Consider the following 17,086-nt stretch of genomic DNA (forward strand, 5'->3'; position numbering starts at 1 on the left):
GTTAGGAACATAGGAACAGGAGTAGGCCATTCAGCCTCTCAAGCTTGTTCCACCATTCAATTAGATCATGGCTGATCTGTATCTTAATTCCATCTACATGCCTTGGTTCCGTAACCCTTAATACCCTTGCCTAACAAAAATCTATCAATCTCAGTTTTGACATTTTCAATTGACCTAGCCTCAAAAGTTTTTTGGGGGCGAGAGTGCCAGATTTTCATTACCCTTTGTGTGAAGAAGTGCTTTAATTTTAAGGTTATGCTCCCTTGTTCTGGACTCCCCCACCAGAGGAAATAGTTTCTCTCTATTTACCCTATCAACTCCTTTGATCATCTTAAACACCCCAACCAGATCACCCCTAAATCTTCAATATTCAAGGGAATACAAACCTAGTCTATGCAAACTGTCCTCATAATTTAACATTTTTAGCCCCTTTTACTTACAGCGGGAAATCACAAGAACTGGATGGATGAATTAAAATGGGCCAAATGGCCTTCCATGTCCATAATAATCTTTTGATTTTGTAATAACTGCAGTATCGATGTGAAGCGGTTTCACTTTGCAACGACACTACTGTGAATGCATTCTTATAAAGCTTATACACCAGGTAACAATTTGGATCATGCAGTGTTACTTAAGTTAAATAGCTCAGTTCTTGGTTTTCCTCCACCGCTGAAAAGGTTTACCAAGTAAAAATATATGTTCGAATTTGAGAACTGACATTATTACTGCCTAAATGTGTGTTAATGCTTAGACTGCCATTTTCTGCATGGCTGTTAAAGCAACATAAAAATGACTGTCAGTCATTCTCCAAACATATTTAAACAAATATATAGCTTCCATATTAAATGCCTTTAGAATTTTACATGTGGGGTGAATTTCCTCAGGGCTTCTCCAGCTCTGCGGCTGTAAATTCAGCGGAGGTTCGGTAGAAGCTCCTTTTACGCATGCAAAAAGGGTTTAGATCAAACTTCTGGCAAAATTAAGGTGAGAGAGTGGGAGAACCCCAAGGGAATTCACCTCCCCCAATGGACTCTACAGATAAACTTTAAAACATTGACAATATGGGGAAAATATCCAGCAAAGGGATGTAATGTTCCGCTTCCTTTCTTGAGCATAGTAATTATTTAGTAAAAACAAACTGATTACCATCTTTCCATTCCCTTGTGGATGGGTTAATAACTCCAAACAGTTCATCACAGGTTACAGCTTTTGGGTCAAGGTCTATAGTAATGGCTTTTCGTTTCAGGCTCAGATAGGTATTTTTCAGGGATCGCATTACCTACGAAGTCAAACAAAAAGCAGTCTGACTGAAAATTTAATCTAATGCTTCAAAATTCAAATGTTTGTACAGTTATTTTACCTTAAAGTTAAAATAGTAATAATGCGCTGCACCAGTAAATGTACGTTTAGGCCTGGATTTCTTCAATGTGATTTACATCACTGTTGCACCTTTAAAAATGAGTAACAACCGATTGTGGCCTTTAGAGGGAGACACGTGGAAGTTTTCTGGGTATGCTTATTTGCATACCCATTTGTACTCTTCAACAGAACACTGGGAACCAAGCAGGTAAAACAGGAACAGTTTGATTTCCCTCTCAAATTACTTTACCGCATGTATTACTAATATTTTTATTACACTTGGACAGAATTATGAATACTCAAGTGCCATCTCTGCCCAGAGGGCAGCATTGCACGGCACCAAGCCAAAGAAGAATGTATAATTAATTCATTTAGACCTCCAATCCCTCCTGGCATTAAAGGCAGGATGAATAGACTCCTGCATGTAGGTACTACCAAGTTACCCAGAATTATCACACTTTCCACTTGGAGGAAGGTTCTGATGGTTCTGCTGGTTCTGACTGCAGAACAGTGCCGCAAGAAGCTTCACATCCTCAGCAAGGCAGGCAAGATAACAAAATGCACACTTCACCCTTTTCTGCCTTGCCCACTATGGGCTCCAACTTGGTATCTTGCAGATAGGCTATCCAGCTCCCCACACAGCAATTCCTTCCGTGCACAACTCTAAAACCTCTTCTACTTTAATACCCTCATAACTCCACATCTCTCACTTCACTTTTCCCATGCCACTAGGCACACACCACTCAACTGCTAGTCTGACCCTTAGTCATTCTATCCTCTTGCAAGACAAATTGGCATGTAATGCTTGCTGCAGGCAAACCATCGGAGGGGGTTTCCTCAACTGTAAGCATCTTACCCCCTTGGAAGATAAGGCCATGTGGAATACCCAGGGATAAAGCCTTTCCTGCTCCTAAGTATCTCTGACTACAGGTGGGTTTGAGGATCTGAAAATCTTTGGGTGGTCTGATCCAAGCAATGAAAATTAAGTGCATGTCTCAGTAGAAAAAAAAATGGGTTGAACAAACGTTTCCAAACAGCACTGACTGACGAGGAGTGCCTTTACTTTTTCTCCAGATGATTAATGCCACTAGGAACCAATGACAGTGCTGACTGGTAAGGTGAAGAGGAGCTAATAAAGGGCAATACCAGTCATCCTCAATAAATAATGCACATTGGAGCATAGGATTCAATACCAATCTAGCCCCAAGAGTAGCACTAACCAATATCAACTCCTCGCTGTCACTGACTGATGGAGCCACTTTAATGTGGAGTAATCTAGGTATAGATCTGGAGACCCCAGTAAAGCCTGCCCCTTTATTGAGTGTTTTTAAAATTTGTTCTGAAGCTGTGGACAATAATAGCAAGGTCACATTTGTTGACTATTTCTAGCAGGTAGGCCAATTCGGAGGGCATTAAGAGTCAACCACATGGTATGGACTAGAGTCACATCTAGGCCAGAATGGGTAGGAGTGGCAGATTTGCTTCCCTGCAGGATATTAGTGAATCATTCGGGTTTTTATGACAATCAGCAGCTTTCATGGTCATTCTTTTCATGGTCCACAAATCACCAGATATACTGAATCTGATTTCACAGCTTGCTATGAAGGGATTTAAACTTGAGGTGGCTGATTTTTGTTTGCCACATATATCAGGTGGATAGTGGGCTGGGTATCCGCAGTGCCCGCCTGATAACATCATTTTCGCGGTCGGGCCTCATTTTAATATCAACGGTGAGCTGTCAGCTCTGGAACTCATTCCTAAACCTCCCCGCCGCTCCGTCTTTAAGACTCTCCTTAAAACCTACCTCTTTGTCCAAGCTTTTAGTCACCTGTCCTAATATTTCCTTCTTTGGCTCGGCATCAAGTTTTGTCTGATTATGCTCCTGTGAAGTGTCTTGGGACGTTTTCCTACATTAAAAGGTGCTATATAAATGCAAGTTGTTGTTGGTGTTGTCAGCACGTTTGCGCTATCTATTGGCAGCTGTGCCATTGGGATGGAGGGAAATGCGACAGGACTCCCACGATTTAAAGGCTGCTTGCACCTCTTAAAAGGAAGGTGCACTTTTCTTGGCTTAACATTGGAATAGTTTTTCCACTTTCAGAGAAGTGGACGACTGCAGTCAAGGCCCCAGGTTTGTGGATGATGCTGTAGAGGTACTGGTAGAGCAAAGAGGAGGAAATTCCTTTTCCCACATGATGACCCCCAGATGCCCAGGAAAATTACGCAATCGCAGTGGAGAGAGGGGGCCATTCATGTGAATGCCACCAGCATCACTCCCAGGACATGGCAGTAATGCTGAAAGAAATGCAATGACGTGACCAGAGCTGCTACGGTAAGGCTCCTGTTCATATCTCCCTTAGTCTCTGCACAGCCGTGTACCACCCTACATCAGTCCCAGCAGTACTATGCCTTCCCTCCTCCTCTTCCCATGACTCTCATCCAAGGGCAGCAGCACACTTCCCTGCACCTCCTTCTGCTGCCAAGTGCACACTCAGCACTTGCCATAGCTCTCATATCCACCTACCCTTTTTCTCCACACCTGCTGCTTCTTCCTCTCAGCGTGCACATCTCAGATGCCTCACACATTTTTCCCAACCCTGCAACAGGGAACACACTAAGCCACTCCCACTCTTCCTGCAAGTTTAAGCTGGCATAGAACAGCAAGATCTGGAGGAGATCTATTGTTTATGCAAGTGCTCACACCAATGGAGAAGGCTGCTATTGACATCATTGGCAGAGGGAGAGGGCACGTTGTTGCAGGTGGACAGCCGCGGAGCACCACGGGAGAGGCTGAGGAGAAGGCTTAAAAAGCGGCGGCAGCAGAATCGGCAGAGCGCGGAGCAGGGTGTTAGCAAAAACAAAAAACAATCAAGAAGTGATGTCACAGGAGAGCAGGTAGGTGATTGGTTGGTGAGTATTACCCTTTCTTTGGTCTCTAAGTTAGGGCAGTGGTTTAAACTAACAGCTGGGAAACTATAACTATTACTTCATTAAATTAATAATTTAAACTGGATAAACTAATTAGTTAATAAAACTAAAAATATCGAGTGAATAAAAACTTTAACTAATTAAATATATAAAACAAGATTAGATAGGGATGGCAGGGTAGGTGTTGTGTCGTAACTGCAGCATCTGGGAGTTGGTGGAGACCAGCGAGATCCCGAGCAACCACATCTGCGGTAAATGTAGGCAACTCGAGGAACTTCGGCTCAGAGTTGTTGAGCTGAAGTCCGAGCTGCAGACATTGCGATGCATCAGGGAGTGGGGAGAGCTATCTGGACACTTTGGGGCCGATTTTCAGATGGCTGAGCGGGTGCATTAGGGGCGAGGGGCTCCTAAAATGGCAGAATCCCGGAGCGGGTTCAGAGCCCGGCTCCAACGCGTTGACTTCCGGGTTCCCCAGTGACACGTTCGGGTGCGCGCGCAGCTTCCGAATGCGGGACTCCCACCGGCAATTAAAGCTGGTGAACTGCTGCTTTAGATAGCTAGATACTTGAGGTACTTGACAGACCTCATTGAGTGGAGATTTTGGCAGGAGTGCAATTTTGAAGGATCCTCAGCGTGTTTCCTGTGCTGTGGGAAACACTCCCTGTTGGAGCAGACGTGTTTCAGCCAGCAGCCAGTGGGAGATGCAAAGGATTGTTTGACAGTTGTGGGGGAAAACCTCATTTATTGCAGCAGGGCACTCTGTCACTTCAGACAAAGTTTTGACTGCAAGACCTTTGTCTTTCCACTCAAAATGCTTAATTTATACCCTAAACTCTGCTGTGCAAACACATTTATCTACTTTGCGGACCACCTCAAACTCACACTGTCAGGATGGGTGGGGGGGGGGCGGCGCCATAGCTGCATTCATCACTTCATCCTCGGATGAGCAACATCACCAGCCTCGCCAGGCACGCCGTCCACCTCCGCCATGTGGAGCTCCACAACACAGTGCTGCGCCACAGACACCTGCTCAAAATAGTCGTGCAACTACACATACACCCAATGTAGGGTGACCCAATGGGTGGCATCAAGTGTGGGTGTTCATGGTGAACGTCATGAAAGGGACTTATTACACAAGCCAGTCAAGAATGGCCAAGACATGGCAATAGTGGTTACAATAATAATATTTAATGTGCCGTTAACAAAAATCAAATATAAATAAAAAACATGACAAACCGTCAAACACCCTTGTGCATCCCCTTTGTGCTCACAATACCTTCGCCTTACGCTTATGAGTACTCCTAAGTGGTGCTTCCACTGTGGCTGCAGCAGAGGTAGTGGCAGGTTGCCCTTGTTCTTGTCCTGACCGATTAGATGCTTTGGGCCTATGCCCTCTGAGTTTCGGTGCCTGTGAGGGCCCCTCCAAAAACTGCTCCACCTGCACCTGTGCAGGGGCAGATGCGACCACCTGGAGAGGAGGCAGCATTGCGGGTACTGGTTGAGAGAGGGGCAACGGGTGAGATGTGGAAGTGCTTTGAGTGGCGTCTCCACTTCCATGACACCTTTCGCCATCATCCCTCTCATGGGCCAGGCCCACATCACTCCTACCACCCTGCTGGATGACAGTTTGGAGGACATGTGTGATGCCTTGTAAGGCCAGTGCTAGTGTATCTGCCTGCCTGTTTAAGGCGGTAGAAAGTTGCTCACCCTGAGTCCGAAGGGCCGTTGTCAGGGCCTCAATGGACTCATTGGTGAGCCATGCTTGAAGCTCGACGGAGGTTAGCCTTCCCTCCATCGCAGACATTCCCACACTTACCCGCGACACTATCTCAGAGATGCCCTCACGTCCCTGTGACAGTATCTCAGAGATTCCCTCCTGTACCTATGCCATCATTCCACTAATGCAGGAGTTGGACTCCTCCATCCTCTGCGCGATTGTGGAGAGTGGGCGTGGCACTTGTTCCAGCACCTCGCAAATGTGATGCTGCCCCTCGATCAATCTCCTTTTAAAGGATGGCCCCCAGGGTTCAGCATCTGTGTCCAGCTGAGCAGAGCCTGGAGAAGAATGCTCTCACCGAGGCGGACTCTCCACAGCTGCCCCTGCCACCAGTGTCTGCTCGTGCTCACAAGTGTGTGGTGGCTCACCATGTGCAACCCCAACTAAGTGAGGACGGGGACCCACCGAGGTGTGTGCATCTGCGCTGTTGGATGGCTCACTCAGATGTGACGGTGCCCCCTCAGAGGCCGGCAGGTCCTCTGAGAAGCGGCCTCCGCCGTCACAGCAGTCACTGAAGGCCCTGTAAGAGAACAGAAGGCAATATTAAGCATGCTGACAGATGTTGAGGTGCTGAAGATGGCAGGGCATGTTAACATCATTTGCTATTGTGAGTGCTGAATGTTAAAGTTCTGTCACCAGCCGTTTGTCAGGTGGCGGTCCCGGCGTCCCCGACGGACAGGCATCAGTAGTGCAGCTCAAATCAAGAGCCTCCTGCTCTGCGTCCGTGAGGACGACCTGATGTTGCGACCCCCCTCCGGTCTTCGCCCTCTCTCGTTGCATTCTGGGCTCTCTTCTCCTGTAAGTGGAGAAAGTAGAGAGGCGTGAGTGAGGGATGGTGACGTGGCCAACCACTGAATGCATTGGTTTGGGTGAGGCTGATCGTGAAAGAAATGCATCAGAGGGTGAGTATGAGACAGAGCCATGACATTGTATGAGGACTGGGTTGAGTGGTAGTGGTGGGATGAGTACTGGGGTGGTGAGTAAGTGCAGGTAAGTTGAGGATGAGGTTTGAGTGGGTGTGAGGAGTGATGTGATAGAGTAGTGTTGGCAGTGCCGAAGGAGTTGTGGGGTGGGGACGGTGATGTGGAAGGTGGAGTGTAGGAGAATGAGTAAGTGTACTTACTTTGGCTGACCTAGTTAGGTCATTGAAGCGCTTCCTGCACTGTATCCAGGTGCGGGAGACGTTGCTGCTGCTGCTGACCTCCTCTGCCATCTCGAGCCGCGTCTTCTTGGTGACAGAGGCAGGCCACTTCCTCCCGTCCGCCGGGTAGAAGATCTCCCTCCCCATCCTCACCCCATCCAGTAAGACCTGGAGTGAGTCATCATTAAACCTGGGGGCAGCCTTTCCCCTGGGCTGCTCCATGGTGCTGTGTGGTTCTTTGCTGCAGGATCAGTCATTGGAGGGACTTCCCCTTTAAATAGGGCTCCTCCAGCTGACAGCCTGTGATGCGGGTGCGCAGTCTGCCCGCTGCGCAGGTTTCCGATGGGATATCCGGAAGCCATGTTTAGTGGCTTCAATTTACCCACGATCGCGTGGGGAACGGACGGATTTTACTGGGCAGGTTACCCACACACCCAGTCGCCCCCCCCCCGCTGCCAACCCGCCTCCCTGGTAATATCAGGGCCCTTGATTCAGAAGGCAGTCAACACCCCTTAGGTAAGGTAGTAGTTTAGATTTGGTCTGTAGTCAGGGACAGGAAGATGTGACTGCGAGACAGGCAGGTATGGAGATCCAGGATGCAGTGATGGAGGCACCTCAGCCTTTGACCTTGTCCATCGGGTACGAGATATTTGCTACCTGTGTGGGTGAGAATAAAGACTGCAGGGAGGATGGGGCAATTTGACCACGACACCATGGTACAGGAGGCCATTCAAGTGGGGGGAGTAAAAAGGAATATGGTAGTGGTAGGAGATAGTATAGTCAGGGGGATAGATGCTGTGCTCTGCAGCTGTTACCAGAAGTCCCGAAGGCTGTGTTGCCTGCCCGGTGCCAGGATTAAGGATATCTCCTCATGGCTGGAGAAGAGCCTAGAGCATGAGGGGAAGGATCCAGTTGTCGTGGTCCACTTTGGAACCAACGACATAGGTAGAACTAGGAATGAGGTTCTGCTGAGGGAGTTTGAGGAGTTAGGGGCCAAATTAATAAGCAGAACCTCAAAGGTAATAATCTCTGGATTACTACCTGAGCCACGCGCAAATTGGCATAGGGTCATAGAGTCATAGAGTCATACAGCACGGATAGAGGCCCTTCGGCCCATCGTGTCCGCGCCAGCCATCAGCCCTGTCTACTCTAATCCCATATTCCAGCATTTGGTCCGTAGCCTTGTATGCTATGGCATTTCAAGTGCTCATCCAAATGCTTCTTGAATGTTGTGAGGGTTCCTGCCTCCACAACCCTTTCAGACAGTGAGTTCCAGACTCCAACCACCCTCTGGGTGAAAAAGTTCTTTCTCAAATCCCCTCTAAACCTCCCGCCTTTTACCTTGAATCTATGTCCCCTTGTTATAGAACCCTCAACGAAGGGAAAAAGCTCCTTAGTATCCATCCTATCTGTGCCCCTCATAATTTTGTACACCTCAATCATGTTCCCCCTCAGCCTCCTCTGCTCCAAGGAAAACAAACCCAATCTTCCCAGTCTCTCTTCATAGCTGAAGCGCTCCAGCCCTGGTAACATCCTGGTGAATCTCCTCTGCACCCTCTCCAAAGCGATCACATCCTTCCTGTAGTGTGGCGACCAGAACTGCACACAGTACTCCAGCTGTGGCCTAACCAGTGTTTTATACAGCTCCATCATAACCTCCTTGCTCTTATATTCTATGCCTCGGCTAATAAAGGCAAGTATCCCATATGCCTTCTTTACCACCTTATCTACCTGTTCCGCCGCCTTCAGGGATCTGTGAACTTGCACACCAAGATCCCTCTGACCCTCTGTCTTGCCTAGGGTCCTCCCATTCATTGTGTATTCCCTTGCCTTGTTAGTCCCTCCAAAGTGCATCACCTCGCACTTTTCCGGGTTAAATTCCATTTGCCACTGTTCCGCCCATCTGACCAACCCATCTATATCGTCCTGCAGACTGAGGCTATCCTCCTCGCTATTTACCACCCTACCAATCTTTGTATCATCAGCGAACTTACTGATCATACCTTTTACATTCATATCCAAGTCATTAATGTAGACCACAAACAGCAAGGGACCCAGCACCGATCCCTGTGGTACCCCACTGGCCACAGGCTTCCAGTCACAAAAACAACCTTCGACCATCACCCTCTGCCTTCTGCCACTAAGCCAGTTTTGTATCCAAAGTGCCAAGGCACCCTGGATTCCATGGGCTCGTACCTTCTTGACCAGTCTCCTGTGGGGGACTTTATCGAAGGCCTTACTGAAATCCATGTATACCACATCCACTGCGTTACCCTCATCCACACGCCTAGTCACCCCCTCAAAAAATTCAATCAAATTAGTCAGACATGATCTTCCCTTGACAAAGCCATGTTGACTATCCCTGATTAATCCTTGCTTCTCCAAGTGGAGACTAATTTTGTCCTTCAGAATTTTTTCCAATAATTTTCCTACCACTGATGTTAGGCTCACTGGCCTGTAGTTCCCCGGTTTTTCCCTACTCCCCTTCTTGAATAATGGTATTACATTAGCGGTTCTCCAGTCCTCTGGCACATCCCCTGTGGCCAGAGAGGTTCTGAATATATGTGTCAGAGCCCCCGCAATCTCCTCCTTTGCCTCACACAGTAGCCTGGGATACATTTCGTCCGGGCCTGGGGATTTATCCATTTTTAGGCCTGCTAAAACCGCCAATACCTCCTCCCGCTCGATGTTAATATGTTCGAGTATATCACAGTCCCCCTGCCGTATTTCTATGTCTACATCGTCCTTCTCCATAGTGAAAACAGATGCAAAAAATTCATTTAGAACCCCTCCTACATCTGCCGGCTCCACACACAGATTGCCATTTTTGCATTTTTGTCCCTAATGGGCCCTATTTTTTCCCTAGTCATCCTCTTACCCTTAATATACTTATAAAACATCTTAGGATTTTCCTTTATTTTGCTCGCCAGTGTTATTTCATGGCCCCTCCTTGATCTCCTAATTTCTTTTTTAAGTATCCCCCTGCACTTTTTGTACTCCTCTAGGGCTTCCTCCGTCTTTAGCCTTTTGTATCTGCCAAAAGCCCTCCTTTTTTTCCTAATCCATTCTCGTATATCCCCTGACATCCAAGGTTCCCTGGAGTTCTTGGAACCACCCTTTACCTTTACGGGAACATGTTGCCATTGTATGGTCTCAATCTCCCTTCTGAAAGACTCCCATTGCTCCGATGCGGATTTTCCTACAAGCAGCTGATCCCAGTCCATTTTGGCCAGATCCTGCCTTATCCTATTAAAATCGGCCTTCCCCCAATTTAGAACCTTTATTTCCGGCCCCTCCCTGTCCTTTTCCATGACCACCTTAAATCTCACCGAATTATGTTCACTGTCACCAAAGTGCTCACGTACTAGCACTTCTTCCACTTGGCCGGCCACATTCCCTAGAATTAGGTCCAGTACCGCCCCCTCTCTTGTAGGACTTTCTACATGCTGGCTCAAAAAGCTCTCCTGGATGCACGCTAAGAATTTTGTACCCTCTAAGCCTTTTACACTCTGAGTATCCCAGTTAATATTGGGGAAGTTGAAATCCCCCACTATTATTACCCTATTATTTGCACAATTTTCTGAGATTTGCCTACATATCTGTTCCTCTATCTCCCCCTGACTGTTTGGGGGCCTATAGTACACTCCCATCAAAGTGCTTGCCCCCTTTTTGTTTTTAAGCTCCACCCATATGGCCTCATTAGAGGAACCTGCTAATATATCATCCCTCCTTATGGCAGTAATTGATTCTTTAATTAATATTGCGACCCCCCCTCCTCTTATACCTCCCCCTCTGTCTCGCCTGAAGATTCTGTACCCCGGAATATTGAGCTGCCAGTCTTGCCCCTCCCTCAACCATGTCTCTGTGACAGCAACAATATCATACTCCCATGTGTTTATCAACACCTTCAGTTCATCCACCTTATTCGCAAGACTCCTTGCATTAAAATAGATGCCATCCAGCCTTGCCCTCACATATTTGCCCTGTCTTCCAAGCTGACTTGTTTTTTTCTCTATATTTGGCTGCACATCACCCCCTATTGTAGCTCCACTCTGTATCCCATCCCCCTGCCAAGTTAGTTTAAAGCCCCCCCAACAGTGCTAGCAAACCTCCCCGCAAGGATATTTGTCCCGCTCTGGTTCAAACAGTTCAGAGAGTTAAATGCGAGGCTCAAAGAGTGGTGTGGGAGACAGTGGTTTCAATTCATGGGGCACTGGCACCAATACTGGGAAAAGAGGGAGCTGTTCTGTTGGGACGGGCTCTACTTAAACCGGGCTGGGACCAGTGTCCTGGCAAATCGAATAACTAGGGCGGTAGATAGGGCTTTAAACTAAAAAGCTGGGGGGGGCGGTGGGGTGGTGGTGTGGGGAGAGTTTAGGTAAGGGCAAATTTATAAATCTAAAGAGAAATGACAAGATTGTTGAACAATGTAGTGATTTGGGTAAAGAGAAGCAGAGTGTGTCAGGAAGGGACAGAGAGTTAATACAGGTTAATGGAGAGTTAGAGGTAATAGTGCATCAGTGAATAAGGTCAAATCAGGAAAAAAATAGTAAAAATGTAAAATTAAAGGCGCTTTACCTCAAAGCACGAAGCATTCGTAACAAGATAGATGAATTAATGACACAAATAGAGATAAATAAGTTTGATCTAGTAGCCATTACTGAGATGTGGTTGCCAGGTTTTCAAAGTTGGGAACTAAATATTCCAGGGTACTTCACTTTTCGAAAAGACAGATAAAATGGAAAAAGAGGGGGGCGGGGGATAGCCCTGATAATAAAGGATGATATAAAGACAGTAGTGAGACAGGATCTTGGCTCAGAAGATCAGGAAATAGAATCAGTATGGGTGGAGATAAGAAGTAACAAGGAGCAGAAAACATTGCTGGGAGTAGCTTATAGGCCCGCTAACAGTAGTTTTACTGTTGGACAGAATATTAATCAAGAAATAAGAGGAGCTTGTAACAAAGGTAATGCAATAATCGTGGGGGACTTTAATCTTCATATAAACTGGGCAAATCAAATTGGCAATAGTAGTTTGGAGGATGAGTTCATGGAATGCATTTGAGACAGTTTCCTAGAATAATACGTGTGGAACCATCCAGGGAACAGGTCATTTTAGATCTTGTTTTGTGTAATGAGACAGGGTTAATTAGTAATCTCATAGTAAGGGATCCTCTGGGGAGGAGTGATCATAATATAATAGAAGTTCATATTAGGTTCGAGAGTGACATACTCAAGTCCAAAACTAGAGTCATAAACTTAAACAAATCCAATTACATAGGTATGAGGGTTGCTTGGGAAATTCGATTAAAAGATATGATGGTAGATAAGCAATGGCGAACATTTAAAGAAATATTTCATAATTCTCCACGAATATACATTGCATTGAGGAATAAAAACCCCAAGGGAAAAGTGATCCATCCATGGCTAACTAAAGAAGTTAAGGATAGTATCAGATTAAAAGAGGCTTATAATGTTGCCAAGAACAGTAGTAAGCCTGAGGATTGGGAAAGTTTTAGAAACCAGCAAAGGATGACCAAAAAATTGATAAAAAGGTAGAAAATAGAATATGAGAGTAAACTAGCAAGAAATATAAAAACAGAGTAGAAGAGCTTCTACAAGTATGTAAAAAGGAAGAGAGTAGTGAAAGTAAACGTGGGTCCCCTAGAGGCAGAGACAGAAGAAATTATAATGGGGAATAAGGAAATGGCAGAGGCGTTAAACAAATATTTTGTATCTTTCTTCACAGTAGAAGACACAAAAAACATACCAGAAATAGTGGGGAACCAAGGGTCTAATGAGAGGGAGGAACTTAAAGTAGGTAATATTAATAAAGAAAAAGTACTGGAGAAATTAATGGGACTAAAAGCTGACAAATACCCTGGACCAGATAGCCTACATCCTAGGGTTCTAAAAGAGATGGCTGCAGAGATAGTGGATGCATTGGTTGTGACCTTCCAAAATTCCCTAGATTCTAGAATGGTCCCAGTGGACTGGAAGGTAGCAAATGTAACACTGCTATTCAAGAAAGGAGGGAGAGAGAAAACAGGGAAATACAGCCAGTCAGTCTGACATCAGTAGTCGGGAAAATACTGGAATTTATTATGGAAGTGGTAACGTGGCACTCAGGAAATCATAATGTGATTAGGCAAAGTCAATATGGTTTTATGAAAGGGAAATTGTGTTTGACAAATCTACTGGAGTTTTTTGAGGATGTAATTAGCAAGATAGTTAAAGGGGAACCAGTGGATGTTGTATATTTGGATTTTCAAAAGGTATTCGATAAGGTGCCACACAAATGGTTGTTACACAGGATAAGGGCTCATGGGGGTAATATATTAGCATGGATAGAGGACTGGTTAACGGACAGAAAACAGAGAGTAGGGATAAACGGGTCATTCTCAGGTTGGCAGACTGTAACTAGTGGGGTGCCACAATGATCAGTGCTTGGGCCTCAGCTATTTACAATCTATATTAATGACTTAGATGAAGAGACCAAGTATAATGTATCCAAGTTTGCTGATGATACAAAGCTAGGTGGGAAAGTAAGCTGTGTGGAGGACACAAAGAGTCTGCAAAGGGATATAGACAGGTTAATTAGGGTGTCCTTGTAAACGAAACACAGAAAGTTAGTATGCAGGTACAGCAAGCAATTAGGAAGGGAAATGGTATGTTGGCCTTTACTTCAAGGGGGTTGGAGTACAAGAGTAAGGAAGTCCTGCTGAAATTGTACAGGGCTTTGGTGAGACCACACCTGGAGTACTGTGTACAGTTTTGGTCTCCTTACCTAAGGAAGGATATACTTGCCTTAGAGGCGGTGCAACGAAGGTTCACTAGATTGATTCCTGGGGTGAGAGGGTTGTCCGATGAGGAGAGATTGAGTAGAATGGGCCTATATTCTCTGGAGTTTAGAAGAATGAGAGGTGATTTCGTTGAAACATAGAAGATTCTGAGAGGGCTTGACAGGGTAGATGCTGAGACGCTGTATCCCCTGGCTGGAGAATCTAGAACTAGGGGGCATAGTCTCAGGATAAGGGGTAGGACATTTAGGACTGAGATAAGGAGGAATTACTTCACTCAAAAGGTTGTGAATCTTTAGAATTCTCTTCCACAGAGCGCTGTGGATGCTCAGTTGAGTTTATTCAAGAATGAGATTGATAGATTTTTGGACTCTAAGGGAATCAAGGGATATGGGGATCGGGCGGGAAAGCAGAGTTGAGGTCGCAGATTAGCCATGATCTCATTGAATGGAGGAGTAGGCTTGAGGGGCCATATGGCCTGTTCCTATTTCTTATGTTCTTATGACAGGCTGGAGGATACATGCAGTAGGGTGTGAGTATCTTCCCAGGCTTCTCTCCTTATACTGAACTCCCTCCCTCACACTCTACATAAAAACCAGGTGGCATCTACTACTGCTTACTTTTGCCAACACCTATTAACCTCTTCCGTTTCCCCTCTTTCCAGGTCCATCAGAAGTCCCTTGTCATGTTGCAGCTGAAGAAGAGGAGAGCCCCCTAGCAGAAACACAATCACTCGCTCTAAGCCTTGCAAGCACCAACTCAGAAATTAGCACCCCACAAATTATAGATAGTGAGTTAGAGGGGTATGCACTTGGTGAATTTACATACACGTGTGCAGCAGCTGTGCCAGTGGAAAGGGCAGCTCAGCAAGCAGTTTCCAGGTGGGCAAGCTGCTGCAGAGAATAAAGATGGAGACCTCAGGGGGCCAGCCTATAAAAGGAAGAGGCTTGCTGTGCACCATAAGCATTGGATTGCCTGCCACAGAGCTTCCGCAGCATGTCAGCCATTGTGGAGGAGTTCACGTCCAATTTCTGTGGGGTTCTGTGGCATTGACATTCTGCAGTCATCCATGGAGCATGTGGTTAGCTCAATGGATGCTGCAGCGAGGCCCTCCTTGGAGGAGTCTCTGGAATATGGCATAGCATCTCTAAGGAATGCTGATACTGGTACCATGCAAGCTCTGGACCATCTCCCCTACCTTGGTCATACTGGGAAACCATATGGACAATGGTTTCATAGGAACATAGGAACAGGAGTAGGCCATTTAGCCCCTCAAACCTGTTCTGCCATTCAGTGAGATCATGGCTGATCTGTGACCTAACTCCATTTACCTGCCTTAGCCCCATAATACCTTTGGTTCACAAAAATCTATCAAATCTCAGTTTTAAAATTATCAATTGAGCTAGCATCAACTTCTACCACCCTTTGCGTGTAGAAATGTTTCCTAACTTCACTCCTGAAAGTCTTGGCACTAATTTTTAAGCGATGTCCCCTAGTCCTAGACTCCCTGACTAGCGGAAATAGTTTCTCTATATCTACCCCATCAGTTCCCCTTAATATCTTGAAAACTTCGATCAAATCACCCCTTAATCTCCTAAATTCCAGGGAATACAACTCTAGCTTGTGTAATCTTGCCTCGTAATTTAACCCTTGGAGTCCAGGTATCATTCCAGTAAATCTATGCTGCACTTCCTCCAAGGTCAATATATCCTTCCTAAGGTGTGGTGCCCAGAACTGAACACAGTGCTCCAGGTGTGGCCTAACCAGGACTTTGTATAGCTGTAGCATAACTTCTACCCCCTTGTATTCTAGTCCTCTAGATATGCATTAGCCTTTTTGATTATTTTCTGTACCTGCCCATGACATTTTAATGATCTATGTACGTGGACCCCTAAGTCTCTTTGGACCTCAACTGTTTCGAGCTTTCCACCATTTAGAAAGTACTCTGATCTATCCTTTTTAGGTCCAAAGTGGATGAACTCACACTTGCCCACAATGAAATCCATTTGCCACAGTTTTGCCCATTCACTTAATCTATTAATATCTCTCTATAATTTTATGCTTCTATCTACACTGCTTATAATGCTGCCTATCTTTGTGTCATTGCCAAACTTGGATATGTGGCTCTCGATCCAGTCATCTAAGTCATTAATAAATATAGTGAATAGTTGAGGCCCGAACATAGATCGCTGTGGGATACCACTAGTCACATCCCGCCAATTTGAGTACTTGCCCATTGTCCATACTCTGTCTCCTGCTGCTTAGCCAATTTCCTAACCAGGTCAATAATTTGTCCTCAATTCCATGAGCTTCAACATTAGCTAAGTCTCCTATGAGGAACTTTATCGAATGCCTTCTGGAAGTCCATATAAACAACATCCATAGATATTCCCCTATCCACAACTTTAGTCACCTTTTCAAAAAATTCAATCAGGTTCGTCAGGCATGACCTACCCATTACAAATCCATGCTGCCTCTCTCTGATCAGCTGAAAATTTTCAAGGTGTTCAATCACTCTACTCTTACTTATAGACTCCTGTAATTTCCTGACAACATATGTCAGGCTAACTCGTCTATAATTCCCTGGTTTCCCTCTCACCCCTTTCTTAAATAAAGGAGTGACATGTGCAATTTTCCAATCTAAAGGAACAGTTCCTAAATCGAGAACTTTGGAAGGTTATAGTTAGGGTTTCTGCAATGTTCTCACCTACTTCCTTTAAAACCCTGGGATGGAAACCATCTTGTCCTGGCGATTTGTCACTCTTTAATACCATTATTTTTTTCATTACTGTTAATTTGCATACATTAATTATGGTGAGACCCTGTCCCTGATTCAAAATTAGTTTCCTTGGGGTGTCCGGCATGCTATCCTCTTCTACTGCAAATACTGACACAAAGTAATTGTTTAACATGTCTGCCGTTTCCTTATTTTCATTTATACTATCACCATTATCAGTTTTTAAGGGGCCCACGTTGCTCCTGACCACCTTTTTTTTCCTAATATAATTGTTAAAAAAGTGTTGATTTTGATATCCTTTGCAAGTTTCTTTTCATACTCCCTTTTTAACTATCTGTTTTATCA

At 45.4% G+C, this 17,086-nt stretch overlaps 1 protein-coding gene across 1 annotated transcript in view; it reads right to left on the minus strand.

Moving 5' to 3' along the window:
* The window catches only part of LOC137341448 (dynein axonemal heavy chain 17-like), a 574,489-nt gene that overhangs the window by 236,735 nt on the left and 320,668 nt on the right, over positions 1 to 17,086 (minus strand). Inside the window, exon 41 of the mRNA XM_068004561.1 lies at positions 1,147 to 1,279. Coding sequence (XP_067860662.1) covers positions 1,147 to 1,279 — 133 coding nt within the window. The remainder of the gene's footprint in view (positions 1 to 1,146; positions 1,280 to 17,086) is intronic.

This window comes from Heptranchias perlo, chromosome 23 (assembly GCF_035084215.1).
Source record: "Heptranchias perlo isolate sHepPer1 chromosome 23, sHepPer1.hap1, whole genome shotgun sequence".
Lineage (NCBI taxonomy): Eukaryota > Metazoa > Chordata > Chondrichthyes > Hexanchiformes > Hexanchidae > Heptranchias > Heptranchias perlo.